General features: G+C 41.7%; 1 protein-coding gene across 3 annotated transcripts in view; it reads right to left on the bottom strand.

The window, feature by feature from the left end:
• PPP1R21 (protein phosphatase 1 regulatory subunit 21) overlaps positions 1-10523 on the bottom strand; it is a 56610-nt gene extending 46087 nt beyond the window's left edge. The window contains exons 1-2 of one of the 3 annotated variants that reach the window (XR_004352678.1): positions 10301-10383; positions 1866-1934 (exon numbers count right to left, since the gene is read on the bottom strand). Coding sequence is in view for 2 of the 3 variants with exons in the window: in XM_032652038.1 (XP_032507929.1) it covers positions 1866-1934; positions 10301-10357 (126 nt within the window). In the remaining variant the exon portion in view is untranslated. Of the gene's footprint in view, positions 1-1865; positions 1935-10300 lie in introns of all 3 variants that reach the window. The other 2 variants (XM_032652038.1, XM_032652039.1) reach the window with 2 other exon arrangements.
• Positions 10524-14874: the final 4351 nt, after the last annotated feature.

Raw genomic sequence — 14874 nt, 5'->3', positions numbered from 1 at the left:
ACAAAGCTAAGAGGTCAAGTTTTAATGAATAGGGGATTTAAGGATATTGAAACAGCAACCTAAAAACCAGAGGCTGGTGTCTGCAATCTATTGACATTATTTGCATGTTGAGGGCACAGCTGGAGGGATAGAATATGTGTTCATTAAAGAGAAAAATATTTTCCTTTTCCGTTGTTTGTTTAGTAAGTCCTTAATTTTTACTTGAAGTTCAATGGTAAACTTAGGCTCAGCCCATGTCCAAATTACTATATATTTCAAATTATAGAAATTCAAATCAATGAATGCTTACTGTATCTAACAACTCATTGAAGAGACAAACCCAATATAATCAAATGCCTACTCTAACACAGACATCCTAACATTCCCATTGAGCAAACTGGCAAACTATCATTCTCACTATAATTTTAATGACCACTGTGATGAATAGTAAAACATAAAGTAATTTCTTTACATCCTTATAATTAATCACTAGTTGACTAATGTTCCAACTCCATTAACCAATCAGTAATTTCAGAAGACATCCATCCCAATCTCTAACTAGAAACTAAAAACTAAACCCTAGTTTCTGCAATGAGGACGATAATAGTGGCGTCTGCCCTCACAGAGTTGTTGTGAAAACTGAGATAATGGATGTAATGTGCTAGCGTAATGCCTGACACACAGTGGGTGCTCAATAAATAGAGCCTGCTATTGCCACCACGGCCACTATCACAGGGTTAATTGAACACAACCAGCAACAGGAGGGTGTCAAACACCAGAGTGGGCTACTAAGACGAGCTAGGAAATACCTTCCCCAGCAATAGGTTTTAAACATCATGAGGAGAGATAATAATCATTTCTTCAGTGATTTAGGCAAAATAATAACTTGGCTAACATATCCTGACTTTAAAGCTTATTTTTAATCGTCTCAGCTTGGGCGCAGAGAGCTTTGGGAGTATGGGTAAGATGCTCTGAACTATCTCAGCCCTGAGTCTGTGGAACAGCACCTGAGGAGGGAGCGCCCTCAAGACACAAATTTCTCTAGTGGAGGATCCAACACCAGCCACGTGAAAGGACGTATCTCTGGGTCTTGGAGACTTGAGTGGAAATTCTCAGGATATGTCACTGGTTGGGGCCTACTCCAGAAAGAGAGAAGAGTAAAGGGAATCTTAAGCCCTTTTCTCTAAAGAGGAAGCAAGGGAGAGAGCCGAAAGAATGAAGTAGGCAGTATTAACTGAAGCTTGGCCAAGAAGGAATCCATATTCTTGAATTAATTTTTCCAATTAAAAATATCACTAAGCAGTACTTCTTATATGCCTACTAAAATGAGGTAGAAACATATTCCTGCAACTCCCACCATATTTCTCCTCTCAGTTAAAAGTGCTGATGGTAAGATGTATCACTCAAACAGTCCTCATTAACACAGGTTACTACTATTAAACAGCTCGACCTCAAAGCAAGATTGATGGACTAAATGATTCACACTTTCAAATCCATTTAGTAGGGGACAACCATCGGCTGAATGCTGGGGATATAAACATGAATATGACACAGCCCCAAAGAGTGCTATCAGATGAAGCCAGATAAGAAGCCCCATTAATCTTGATGAATTTAGCTATGAGAGAAGCAAGGTATGAGAGAAATGCATTACACACAGTCCAATAATACATTTTTGTAATTTCTAGCTAAGGAAGCCAAAGCACATCACATTCATACCTAAGCAAGTAGGAAAGTTAAACACAAAAAAACTCTATTACCCTCCCCTATTCCTAGTGAGTCACTGTCAGAGTTGGGAATTTAACCCAGAAAACTGAGCTGAATTCCCTGCTGTGAGCTTCACCAAACACTAACCTAACCCTCACAACACAAAATACCCTGTAGCCTACCTTTAAAGCAGCAGAATTTGCTTGTTCATCCACGACACCTTTTTTCAAGACCTGATTCTGAGCCCGAAGCTGAAAACAGAGGAGGTAATAATTAATTTTTAATATAAAGCAATCACTTATAGCAAGGAAATCACTTACCATAACTTTACAGGAATCAGTACGCTGAGTAACTATCTGCTCACATATATATGAGAACAAGAATATTAGCCCGGAAGAGAATAGTAGAGATCATCAGTCTGCCATTTTACAAATAAGGACACAGAGGCTGAGCTGCCCAATGACATAAAACTAATCAATGCAAAATTGAGACTAAAATCCAGGTCTCTCGACTTCCCGTACATGGTTCTTTCTATGAAACCAATCACCTCCCTAAATAAAAACTAATACAATAGATAATAGGGTACTGAGTATGTCATTTTCCTTGAAACTCTGACACACCATTCATCTGTAAAATACATACAACTGGACTGATTATGGAATAAGAATTCAACAGAAAATCAAAGTATAGGGCGTCAACATACCCAACAGTACACTGTGCCTAATATTAGTCATGCAAATATCATCGCCCGCAATAGCCTCAGGGATGGAGGACTTTTAAGCAGGCATCAGTGGAAGCAGTGTACAAAAGCAACTAAGAAGCAAGCTCAATTTAGAAATTGATAATAATAGCAGCTAGCATTTGAATGCTCCGTTACATACCAGGCACTGTCCTAAATACTTTACATACACTACCTCATTAATCCTCACAACCCCATGAAATAGGTGCTATAATTATCGCCATTTTACAGATGAAACCAAGGTTCAGAGAAGTTCAGTGGCAATGCTGAGATTCAGAAAGCAGCAGTTTTGACTCCAGGCATAATGTCATTAGACAATATTGGCTACTATTTTATAAAGCTACATATAAATGAGAAAAGTAGTGGGCTGGAGAGGTGACAGAAGCCTTTGAAGAGGTAGGACTTGGGCTTCTTTCACAGTTTGTTTTTTTTTTTTAATTGAGGTCTAACTTTATTTTAAATAAAATATACAAAACAGAAATTATACAGCTTGATGAATTTCTACTTAGGTATACATCTATATCACCACCACCAGCAGGGTTTTGAAAGATAAACCTTCTGTAGTTATCAGAAAGCACAACACAGAGCAAGTGAGTATAAATATACCAGCCCAGTGTAGCTGAAGCAAAAGGGTTACAGACTAATTTTCTGAGGACTCAGTACAGAGACCATGATAGACCAGGTTCTTCTCTGAGAAACTAAATGAATGGGAGAATTTTATCTATGAGCTTAAAAAAAAATCTACTTCTAGTTCTGCATAGCTCACATCTGTCTCCTGAGAACAGAAATGACTTTTTTCTATGCCAGAAGAGTAGGAATATTTGAATATTTATGAATTATCTATGATTGTTTTTGTGTGACAATGACATTAGAGATGAGTAGATGCAACAGAAACCATATGGCCCCAAGCCTAAAATATTTGCTATTAGGCTCTTTACACTCTGCTCTAGAAGTTCAGAAGAGAGAAATAAGTACCACTTTAATGTTGACTTCCATTGTGTAGTATTTTACCTTTTAAGCAATATCAACATATTCTTGGATAATGTGCTACCTAGGTAAGAGAATTCAAGAAATACTTTCAAATCCATATAGCCAAAGGACAGCGATACTACTTCAGTCTTTAGGTTTCATTTCATACCCCTGTTCTAACTTTGCTCTCTGATCTTCTTTGTGTGGTATTTAGAAGGTCCTAATGACTGCCTCAAGGACTTAGGGAAGAAGCTTGAAATCTGCTAAACTGACAATTTTCTGTAGGACCAGAACTACATCAGTTTTCAAACAAAAAAAAAAAAAACCTCACCTTTAATTTTTAAGGCACACTTATAAGCTACATAAAGCAAACTGAACAGCCTACTGTGTCATAAAAGCAAAATTAAAGTTTTCAAATTACTGCTGTTTGGAACTTAACCTGATTATAATGAAAAATGATTTCGATTTTCCTTTGGAAAATATTGTTTGCTAAATTGGTAACAATTCAAACACAGTTTCAATGGAAACATTCAACAGAAAATGCAGCTTTTAGAAGTATTTATCGAAAATCCCTTTCTATTGTTTGGTAGGTAGAAAAGGATAAGCTTGGCCTACTCCACTGCCTTGTTACCTGCACTTGGCATTTGGCATCTTCCTGCATTTCAGCATCACTACTGCCACATCTCTGCATTACTGACCAACATCTTGTCAAACGTGGATACTGCTGTGACCAGTCTGGTCTTTTAGAATCTTATCTTTCTCCTCACCAGCATTCACCACAGTGGGAGGCAAATGCAGTGTTTGTTTCAGAAACAGTTACCGATGGTCACTAATGCCTCTAGGAGACTAGTGTGGAGACTCCAGTGGATGTGGATGTAACTGAGAAACAATTGCCCTGAAGTCTCCACCAGGACAGAAAAATTCTCCAGAAGGTGACATAGCCTATTTCCAGCAGCTGTGCCATGCACTTTTGTTCCATTCAGTAGAGAAATGGTCCTCTGAACCCCAACTCAGAAACCCTTAGTCCTTTTCAAACCTCATTTTTCATTGTGTTGTAATCTTTTGATTAGCTTTACCTTTACTCTGAAAACACAGCCTTTTCTCATTTTGACCAACCAAACCCCAACTGTTCTTCTAGAGCCTACTTCCTACTCTGGTCCTACTTCTTCCATAAACTTTCCCTAACCATTCTCTATAGTGCCCCTATGGTCCACAGTGACCTTGCCCTCAGTTCCCTGGGCACTTGCTAGTAATAAGACATCTCTTATTTAAACTGTTCAGTTTTAATTTTACTTTTTAAAGTACATTTTATGTTTACTAATTTATGTATGATTTCTATACTCAAGTCCCATCTGCCAATTAAACTGTCCTTCACAATAGAGACTACAGTATACTTCCTTGTATCTCCTGCATACAATGAAAGATCAATGCTATGGATAGAGAAGGCACTCAATAAATTTTTAGTTAATTAATCAAATTAAGTGGTGTAAATAAAAGGTGTTTAAATGCAACACATTAAACAACTATAAGAGACAGCTAGAATCTTCTGTGTTAGAATCACTCTTAGATAACTGTTTCCATACAGTGGACATTCTGACATTTATACACGTTTTATGACCCTATAAAACAAATCTCTAGATGTATAGCTTTTCCCCATTACAAAGTAATGTATGCAGCAGATAACCTAAAGCCCATTCCTAAGCCTCACCAAAACCCTGATTTCAGCACACCTGAGTCATCTGCAAACCACAGCTTCAGTATCTCTGGCCTGGATGATCCTTAAAAACATTCCCAGTTCTAGGTATTCTACAGTGCTGGGAATACCACTTAGTCTTTCTCTCTGCCTACTAACTTGCTCCTGGCAGTGGAAAAGGATAAAGTAACTGAAGGCTACATACTATGTACTAATGGCTGGGGTCATTTTGTCACTGAGGTGCGAAGAAAACCTTTTTACAGAGCTGCCCTCAAACAAGACCCTTTCTCTAGCTCCTGCTCCCATGCAAGGAAATTCATTGGGACGAAACCCCCACTCCCAATCCTGTAATCTAGCTGCCTCACCAGGGACTGGTTGGAAATTCAGCTGAATTGAAGACGGAGAGTAGGACACCCCTTGCCTTGCTATTCAAAGTACGGTCTGCGGACAGCTGCAGCAGCATCACCTAGGAGCAGAATCTCAGGCCCCACCCCAGACCTCCTGAGAAAGGATCTGCAGTTTAACAAGGTCTTCAGGTGAGTCACATAGACACATTTGTGATGATCTAGGGGCTAAGCTAGCACAGCTCAACAGGGTAGCCATATCCACATGTGCCTATTTAAACTTAAATTACGTAAATAAAATCCAAAATTCATTTCCTCAGCTCAGCTAGCCACATCCCAAGTACTCAGTAGCCCACATGCTAGGGGTCACCCTACTGGACAGCAAATATGCAGAACGTTCTCATTCTCCGGAAAGTTCCACTGGATAGCACTGAACACAGACCGTTTTCCAATCCACCTTTAGTAGTGAACCCTACATCAGGGTAGAAAAAAGCTGATACTCCACTTTAATCCAATCCAGCCCCAGAGTCTATTTCTCTTACAAGAGAGGGTGATCAATCAGGTTCAGCCAAGCCCTGCTATCTGGAAAGCAAACACACCGAATCAAGACTGAACCTTTCCCAAAATGAGCATCTCTAAGAGTATAAGTCTAAAAAGTTTCAAAAGGCAATCTCCTTTGCAATTAAAGAAGCATCAATTGCAAAGTCAACTGTTAGAGAAATAATGGATGTTTACCTTTCCCACTGGCTTTTTTTTTTTGCCAGTATCACGTTGTTTTGATTACTGTAGGTTTTTTTTTTTTTTACTACTTATTTATTTACTTGGCTGTGCCAGGTCTTAGTTGTGGCACATGGGATCTTCGTTGCCGCATGCAGGATCTTCCTTGCGGCACTCGGGATCTTTAGTTGCAGCATGTGGGATCTAGTTCCCTGGCCAGGGATCGAACCCGGGCCGCCTGCATTGGGAGCGTGGAGTCTTACTCACTGGACCATCAGGGAAGTCCCCCCATTGGCTTTTATTGCCTTGAAAAGAGCTTTAAAAAGATCATCTGAGCAAAAGCTACTATACTGATACCATTTCCTGAGCAATGATTCTGGTATGCATCCAAATGACTGGATAGGTTTGTTACAACACAGACTGCTGGGTCTGACCACCAGTTTCAGATTCAGTAAGTCCTGGGTAGACCTAAGAATTTGTATTTCTAACCCATTCCCAGCCACTGATGATGCTGATCCAGGGTCTACACTTTGAGAACCAAGAGTAACACCAACACTGGAAAGATTAGAACTTCAAACTTGCCTACACGTTAACATGGTGCCAGGCAAGAGTGCAGAAGCCCATTCAGAGAAAGCAGGCTGAAATCAAACGAGCCAGGACTGCATGCTCTCAGCCTCATCTCCAGAATGAGATATACCAGAGCATCAGAAGCAGAGCAGGCCGTGGAAGAAACACCAAGTAAGAAATGGTCTTTGAAAAATGAGGGCTTGATTAACTTTCCCTCACGTCTCAAAGGGGCAGCCTCCGTCTATTACCTATTAACTTCCTAAATCTCTGAAAACCAGCTTCTACATACCATTCCCCTCCCCCAAACTCTGTTAAACCAGAAATGTTTAAAGCCTCCAGTGATCGCCTAATTGCCCAAACCAGAGGGTCTTAATCTCCACTTTTACTGACCTTTCCATTACACAGTTTCAGCAACATGTCCACCTCAGAAATTCTCACCTGCTTCGGCCTCCATGGTTCATCTTTTATCTAAGGAAACTCTCAGTCTCTTTAATGGGAGCTCCTCATACTGCTTTTTTCCTTCTCAGGGGGAAAAAAGATGATGATAGAAGTTACAAAGGAAGAAATGGGCCCCTTCCCAGAACACAGGCCAAGATCTGCATTAAATAAGAATGAGAAGATTCTGCAAATGTCCTTGATTTAGGGATCATGCTTGCTGCTCTCTTGATTTGCAGGCCTCCTTCTACATATTAAAAGGAAATCTTTTTCCTTTGTATCCTAAATAAGGAAAAAGAAAGATGTAACTGGATTTCAACATCAGTCCACAATTTCTGCACCAGGGAAGCTATCAAAAAGGTAGAATACCCCCTTCCATAGGCACAGGGCTGAAGGTATCCATAGCATAGATCTTATCTAGAAATTGCTTGGCACTAGAACTGACAGGCAATAAAAAGTACATGAAATCTTTTGACCAATCCGTGTTCTCACATTCTGAAATTTCCATCACACTGCAATTAAAAGGATGAAAAATGGTCTGTCCCAATATGGGAGATAACCTGAAGTCTGGCAGACCTCCTATAGTCTCCTCAGCATTTCCTCCTACTGTCACATCCCTCCCACAGGTGTTCCCCAAAGAATCTACCTAAAGTGATTAACTCTCAAAGTTCAACTATTGTCTTTATAGGAACTACTGTCTTTATGGGAATTATTACAAAAGCTTTGGCCTTTGTCCTGACTTTCAGCCAGTCCCTCTCCACTAGAAATTTTCAGCAATTACCCCAACATCATCTCAAGCTACTATGTGAATAAGATAGCTTCAATGTACCTTCCAACCATATATACTATGATTGCACCTAAACTTCGCTCCAAACTGGCTCACCTTTCTGCCCACCTTCCTCTGCCAGTGGCAGTGGTGTTCCCTCAGAGCAGTCCACGGGTCACCTTCAGGGTCAACTCTCAGTCTTCCCTCACTCATCACGTCCCACAGAATGAATGAGACACAAGGATGACTGCCTTGACACCTTTATATCCTTCATAAGGTTGCTGCTATGCGTAAAGCAGGCACACAAAAAAGAGGTAAACTAAACCATATTTTTTAACCGTAATTCCTAAATCTAAGCCCCCCTCTCCATCTCAACAGCCACAAAACTTTATTTAATCCTACGTTACACTCCCCAAAATTATTCAAAGAGCCTCTAGTCTGGTCTTCTTTTCACCAATCTTTCCCCATTTCAGTCCATCCTCCACACAGCTACCAGTTTTCTTTCTAAAAGCAATGTCACTCTCCTGTTCGAAAACCTTTAACGTCTCTCCATTACTCAAAGTTCAAACTTTTTGACAACCACAACCCTTCACGATCGGGTCCAAATTATCCCTCCAACCATATTTCACCACTCTGTCGTGTATCTGAACATGCCTTCATGTCAGCAAACAGAGACTGTCTCCTTTGCCTGGAGTACTACTATCCATCCCTTCCTCCCTATTCCCTACTCCCCAATCTAAGTAACTTCTACCCTTACCCACCGTTTCTTCTGTGCTCCCACTGAGCTAACACTTGTCATCCGTATCATAATTATGTACAACAGTTGAACATTCTATTAAAGGGTTCTCCTTAAGGTGGAACTCTGCCTCACTCAACAGGGCCCGGCAGATTGTTCACAGGTGGCACTAATTGTCTGCTGAACAAAAGAGCTTACAAATCCAAAATAATAAAATCTTTCAAAGTTTTTATTACTTCTGGGAGGCTGTACAATTATTTCAGCAATGCAATCACTGTGCAAAATATTTCTGGAAACTCTTCTGCCATTTGGAATTGCCTTGTGAGCTTGTTTACTCTCCAGAAGAGAAAATCAGTCCCCTTACTTTATACTCATGAAACATTTTCACCCAAAAATAGTAGAGCCAAGTTTGAGTACTGTCATCCTCCACCCACCACACTTCATCACATGGGTTTGTTCCAAATAAGTTCTGGCCCTTTCAAACAAAAAAATATTCCTTCAAAGGATAAAAACTTGCCATCACTAACACGATGCCACAGGCCCTTGAGGCAAATTCAAATGGAAACACAAGAAGTTTTGCCAATGGTAGCACTCATGGAATAAGTGTAGCATCCCAAAAGGCTCCCATTTGACGGTCAAAGGACTTACGTGTGTATGTTTAGGCACAGGTTTTATTTTTCAAAGAATATTTCATTTTGCCCTGCTGCATATTTGTTACATGAAATTTAAAAATGTGTCTCAGTTTCTCCAAATTGTAAAAAAGGGACTAAGTCTTCCAGTTGCTCCCATGAATACCAAGATCACTGAAAACGAAGTTTAATGACTAATGAATCAATTTCCAAAAATGTAAGATTCTGCTTTCAGTACTTCATTAGAATATTCTTGAGGCAGAACCACCCTACCCATTAAAGCAGCACCACCCTTCTCGGAGAAAAGGGTTCCATCGTTTAAAATACTGATGCCATAAATACAACAAAGGGACAGGTCCCTACTTTGCTTAATTCAACATGTATTGAGCACCTGCTGGGTGCTCTTCCCCAGTCCAGGTGATCCAAGAAACAGAGAGATAAAAGGACACAGCCCTAGCACTCAAGCTTTCAAACTCGTTTTCAGACAACATCTTGCCAAAGCACTGAACCCATTCATAACCACCCATCTCTGGTGAAGCAGTTTACACGCATGACTCTATTTACACTCCTGACTTGACTGGGGGCTGATAAATCTCCTTATCCTCATATCATCCCTGTGGGAAAGGAGAAAACTTGATCCTTCCCATTGCTGGGCTGGGAAAATTGAGGAAGCAGCCGTGGAGGGATGGTCCTCACCTTTCCCCGTCCCCTCCCGACCAGCACCAGAGGCGGAAACCAGGATTTCTGACATCCCAGTCCAAGCCCACTAGTTCAGTGAGAAGGAAGAATCAAACTCTTGCTCCTTCCCGCAGAAACGAACACGGACCCAGACACCGCCCGGCCCCATCTCCTGAGAGCTGCAGGTGAAGGCACGGTAATGGTGGACAGAAGAGGCGGAGGAGAGAGAAGGGGCGCGCTCACGTTCCCCACTCCGCCGTCCCCCTGTGTCCCGACAAGTCGCTGCCAAGGCAACCCGAGGCCTTAGGGCCGGGGACCCCCTACTCCCCGCATACGACGGGTACCTTCGAATACTCCTGAGCCAGCTTCTGGTATTTCCCCTGCAACTCTGCCGAGGCCATGGCCTCCCCCGCCCCGTCCAGGCCAGGATGCCCAGGCCGCTCAGCCCCGCCCCCTCGCCCCCAACCCCAGACACGCTGCCTGGTACGGTTCCGCCAGAGCCTGCCCGCTCTGCCACCACCGCCGCACCTCCTCCTCCACTTCCGGGTTCGCCCGGTGAGAGGAAGGCGGAGTGGGGCCGGGGGCGGAGCGACCACCGGGGGCGGGGCAACGTCTTGACATCACGGCCCCCACCCTTCCGCGCCCGAGCACGTGCGCGCGCAGGCTCCCCGGCGCTCCTGGGCTCTGCCTCTGGGACTGGGGGGCGCCATCTTGACGCATGGTCCAAGATGGCGGACTAGAACAGGGAAGGAGAGAATGAAAAGGGGAAGAGAATGATGAGAGCCCGCAGAATGGGCGGGGGACGGTGGAGAGGGGCGGTGGTTGTGAAGAACCGAGGACCGGAAGAAGAAACATCCTAAGCGCATCAAGAATTCTGGCCGGACACACCGCCCTCCCCCACTGGTTCCCATGGCAACCGTCTGGCGTTTGATGTTACGTCTTTCAGAAGGTGCACTGAGAGAAAGACCTCTATATTCTGCTACCTCGTTTTCCGGATATGGTAGCCCCGGACATGACCTGCATTGTAAACTCTCAGACCTCCCCCAAATTTATAACGCTCGCTGCTGCCACCCTCCCCTGCTCCAGACCAGACAAACCTCCATTGTCTTATATTTTGACACTGAGATGTCTTTGTGTCCATTCTCAACCCACTCCATTCGCCCACCCCTGCCACCATACGGGGACTACATCAGAGCCTTTTCTCAGTGGACTGGGAAACAAACCTTTAGGAAATTTCAGGGAATGACCCCTGTCGCTCAGGCAGAGAGAGTGGACGTTAAGGACAAATAACTGGACGATTGAAGCAAAAAATAGTCTGCCTGAAACATTTCATGCCGCTTCATTCATTAAATATGTTTTGAGGACGTATTATATGTTAGCTATTCTAAGCATTGCATTTATTGCAACATTGAAATGTTCATAGAGGAATGTATAAATAAATTCAGAATATATGTTTGCCATAAATTACAACACAGCAGTTTAAAACTCATAACCTAGATCTGTATATATCTGCATATGTCTGTATATATCAACATGACAAAACTCTGTTAAATGTAAAAAGCAAATTGCAGTATATACTACAGCATGAAAAGATACATTTAAAAAATATGAAGCAACATTTGTACTGCTCATGGACACATGAACAGGTACTAAAAATAGAGAAACAAGAACTGGAAGGATACACATCAAATTCTGGGTTGTGATTGCCTCTAGTGAGAAAGAAAAAGGGGGAATGAAAAAGAACAAAGGAGCATAAACTTCATTTTCATTTAATTTTTTTCAAGTAAATGTGACAGGATGTTAACATTGATTATCCAGGTAATAGGGACAGGGATGTTAGTTATTTTGGCATTTTAGAATACTTGAAATTTTCCATGATTAAAAAAACTATTCTGGTTTCTTGTTTGACTATGAGTAAGCCTGGGATTTTATAGTGAAAGCCTGAGCCCATATGCACTTTTCAGCCATTATAATGTGTAAAAGGATTACAGACTTTTAAAAATGTTAATTATATTTTTCAATTTGCTAATAGCCAAGTCCTGCTGTCCAGCAAACTTGCGGAATTTTTAAAAATTATTATTATTAGTTATCCATGGCACCACCAAGCGGCAGAATTAAATATTGTAAGTGTATTTCTGTGGTTTGTAAGGTAATGGAATTTTCAATTATTTAAAAATAAAATGCCATTTCAGAACTAACATTCCAAAGAAAGAATGTGCAACTTTGGCTATAGAGCCTGTGTAAGTTTATTTTACTGAACTGAGAAATTTATGTTTCCACTGCTTAATCTGGTTGTTCTGTCAGATGCATTGTTTCCAGATCTCAACTAATAAATCTGAATATATTAAAGTTAGGAATCTATAGACTGAGAACCGTGTGGAACTTCCTATGGTTGTACAGATAATGACCAGTTATGACATTGCGTTACTTAGATGTTATTGTCAGTCTCTGAGTGAACATCATTTCCTGGTGCGGTAGAGTCATATGTTCTCTATCTTTATGTACAACTGAAAGTCAAGCACTTCTTTCAAGCTTCGAAGCTCTGTCCTTTGAAATCATACATTCTCCTTCATAATAACCTTTTATGTGCAGCAGCTATTACAGTGACATTGGGAGACCAACTAGCCCCACCAATACCTCCCCATACAGTCATTAAGATAACTAAGTAAAGATTTTCTCTGGCCTGGTTTCACATCCCTATGGCTGGTCACCACACTTGATTATTGCGATAATGGACAACGAAGAGTGCTTATATGGGTGGATATAAGGAAAGGATTAAAGAAGGCAACCTATAGGCCTTTTATTATGACATATTGTCTTTGTTATTTATTTTTTTAATCCAGTGGGAAAATATATGTCACTCTACAATGAAATTAAAAGAAGGTAGGGAAGGAATAAAAGAAAGAAAAGAACTTCCCTCCGCATGAGTTTTTCCTGAGCAGTTAGCTCCAAAGTTTACATTTTTGTAACGAGTACTCAGTGAGACAAAATCTGAAGACTTGCAACTTTAAGGAGCTCTACAAAAAATGGGAATTCTGGGCTTGAAATTTTGTAACTTTTTCCTCTGGCCATGCCTTAATGCTTTGCCTATCTCAGTCACAGCAAGACAGATGAATGACAGAATAAGCCCAGAGCCCTGACATACCTTATCCAAAATCACATGAAAGACACTGGCAGAAGCAAAACTAGAACCCAGCTCCTTCGCCTCCGCTGCAGGCTGTATTTTCTCTGTTAGGTTTAGTGCCCACATGTGGTAAATCCTTTACTATTTAGTTTAAACAATAAGGTGAATGAGTCCTAGATTAGGGGTAAGGATGCCAAAGGGTATGTTACGTTCCTTGGTATTTATTTGGACTTGTACCTTCATGAAATAGATACCTTTAGAGCTGTTTAAAGGGAAGGGGGTGGGGCTGGTCTAAGTATACAGGGGTCTCTCTCATAACCCAAGGGAAAGGTCCAGGAGGTGGGTGGGGTGCAGGTGAGAAGCAGAAACATTTTACTGCTCACGCCTCATTTCCGACCCCTGCTCTCCTCTGTGTTTTCACTTCATAGTTGTTTTTTCCCTTCTGGTTTTCTCTGCTGCCCAGTCTTACAGGAGGAAATGGTCACATCCAACATACAGATTTATATAATTAATCTATTAGATTTTTTTAAGTTTATAACTGTATTCTACATGTATTTATGTAGCCTTTCATTTTTAGAAAGAAGACTGTTATTCACTATTTTCTTCCCAAGCCAATCCATTAGCAGGACCCGAATCTGTCCACTATTTTCCACCTCCATTGCTACCATCTCTTGTCTGGATGCCTCAAAAAACCTCCCACTGGCCTCGCAGCTTCCATCCTTGCCCAACTGCAATCTTTCCTCCACAGAGCACCCAGTGTGATCTTCTGAAGCATAACACTTATTAATTGAAACCTTCTAGAACCCACAGAGCACTTAGAACAAAGTCCATATTCCTTACCATGTTAATAAGCCTTTACATAGTCTGGTCCCTGTGACCTCCCCACTTCATGTTCCAAAAGGGCGATAGCAAAGCCTCAAGTCTTCTTGAGGTCTAGGCTCTAGAATTTGTACATCACTGCTGCCATATTATACTGATCAAAGCAAATCACACAGCCAGACCAGATTGATGGGAGTAGAGAAATACACACTGCCTCTTGATACAAGGGGCACGAAGATCAATTGTAAAGGCTATGAACACAGAGAAGCCTGACTCACTGGGGTACATTACTAGAACAATCTACCACCCTTCACCTCCTACACTACCCTTCCTTCTGTTCCTCAGTCTTCAGAAACTTTGTACCTGTTTTTCTCCAGTGGCGCTCCAGAATTTCTCTGCAGGAGGAATTTAGGAGGTTAGATCTAGTTGGAAGAGGGAACTGGGTAGGAGACATTTAGAGCTGAGTTTGAATAGTGAACTCACTGAACTTATTTAAGATGTTTCGAGGGAGCTAAACCCCAGACACCACCAGCCTTTCCTTGGTGCTACTACTCATTATACTTGGCCTGGCCTTTCCTGGATCTGGGTATGATTGCATCCTCATCATTCAGGTCTTAGCCCACCCATCACCACTTGAGAGAGACATTCCCCGAGCATCTGCTTAAATACTTCCCTTTCCCATCTCTCTGTGCTCTATTGTTTTATTTTCACCATAAAACTTGTTGCCACTTGAAATCACCTGAGGCAAATCAGCAGCTTTTGTGAAACCCTCCGTGTATCTCATCTTCTAGGACTCTAAGCAACTTCTCCAGAAGGGCTCTGGGGGCCCTGCCTGTGCAGAGCCACCTGCAGACCTAACATTCTAGGTTAGACAGAAAAATGGCCTCTCAAAGATATCCACGTTCTAGTCTATGGCACCTATGTTCAGGTACATACAATTAAGGTTGCACATGGAATGAAGGTTGCTAATCAGCT

This window comes from Phocoena sinus, chromosome 13, assembly GCF_008692025.1.
Source record: "Phocoena sinus isolate mPhoSin1 chromosome 13, mPhoSin1.pri, whole genome shotgun sequence".
Lineage (NCBI taxonomy): Eukaryota > Metazoa > Chordata > Mammalia > Artiodactyla > Phocoenidae > Phocoena > Phocoena sinus.
The sequence above is the reverse complement of the archived record's forward strand: the minus strand, read 5'-3'. Positions and strand labels throughout refer to the sequence as shown.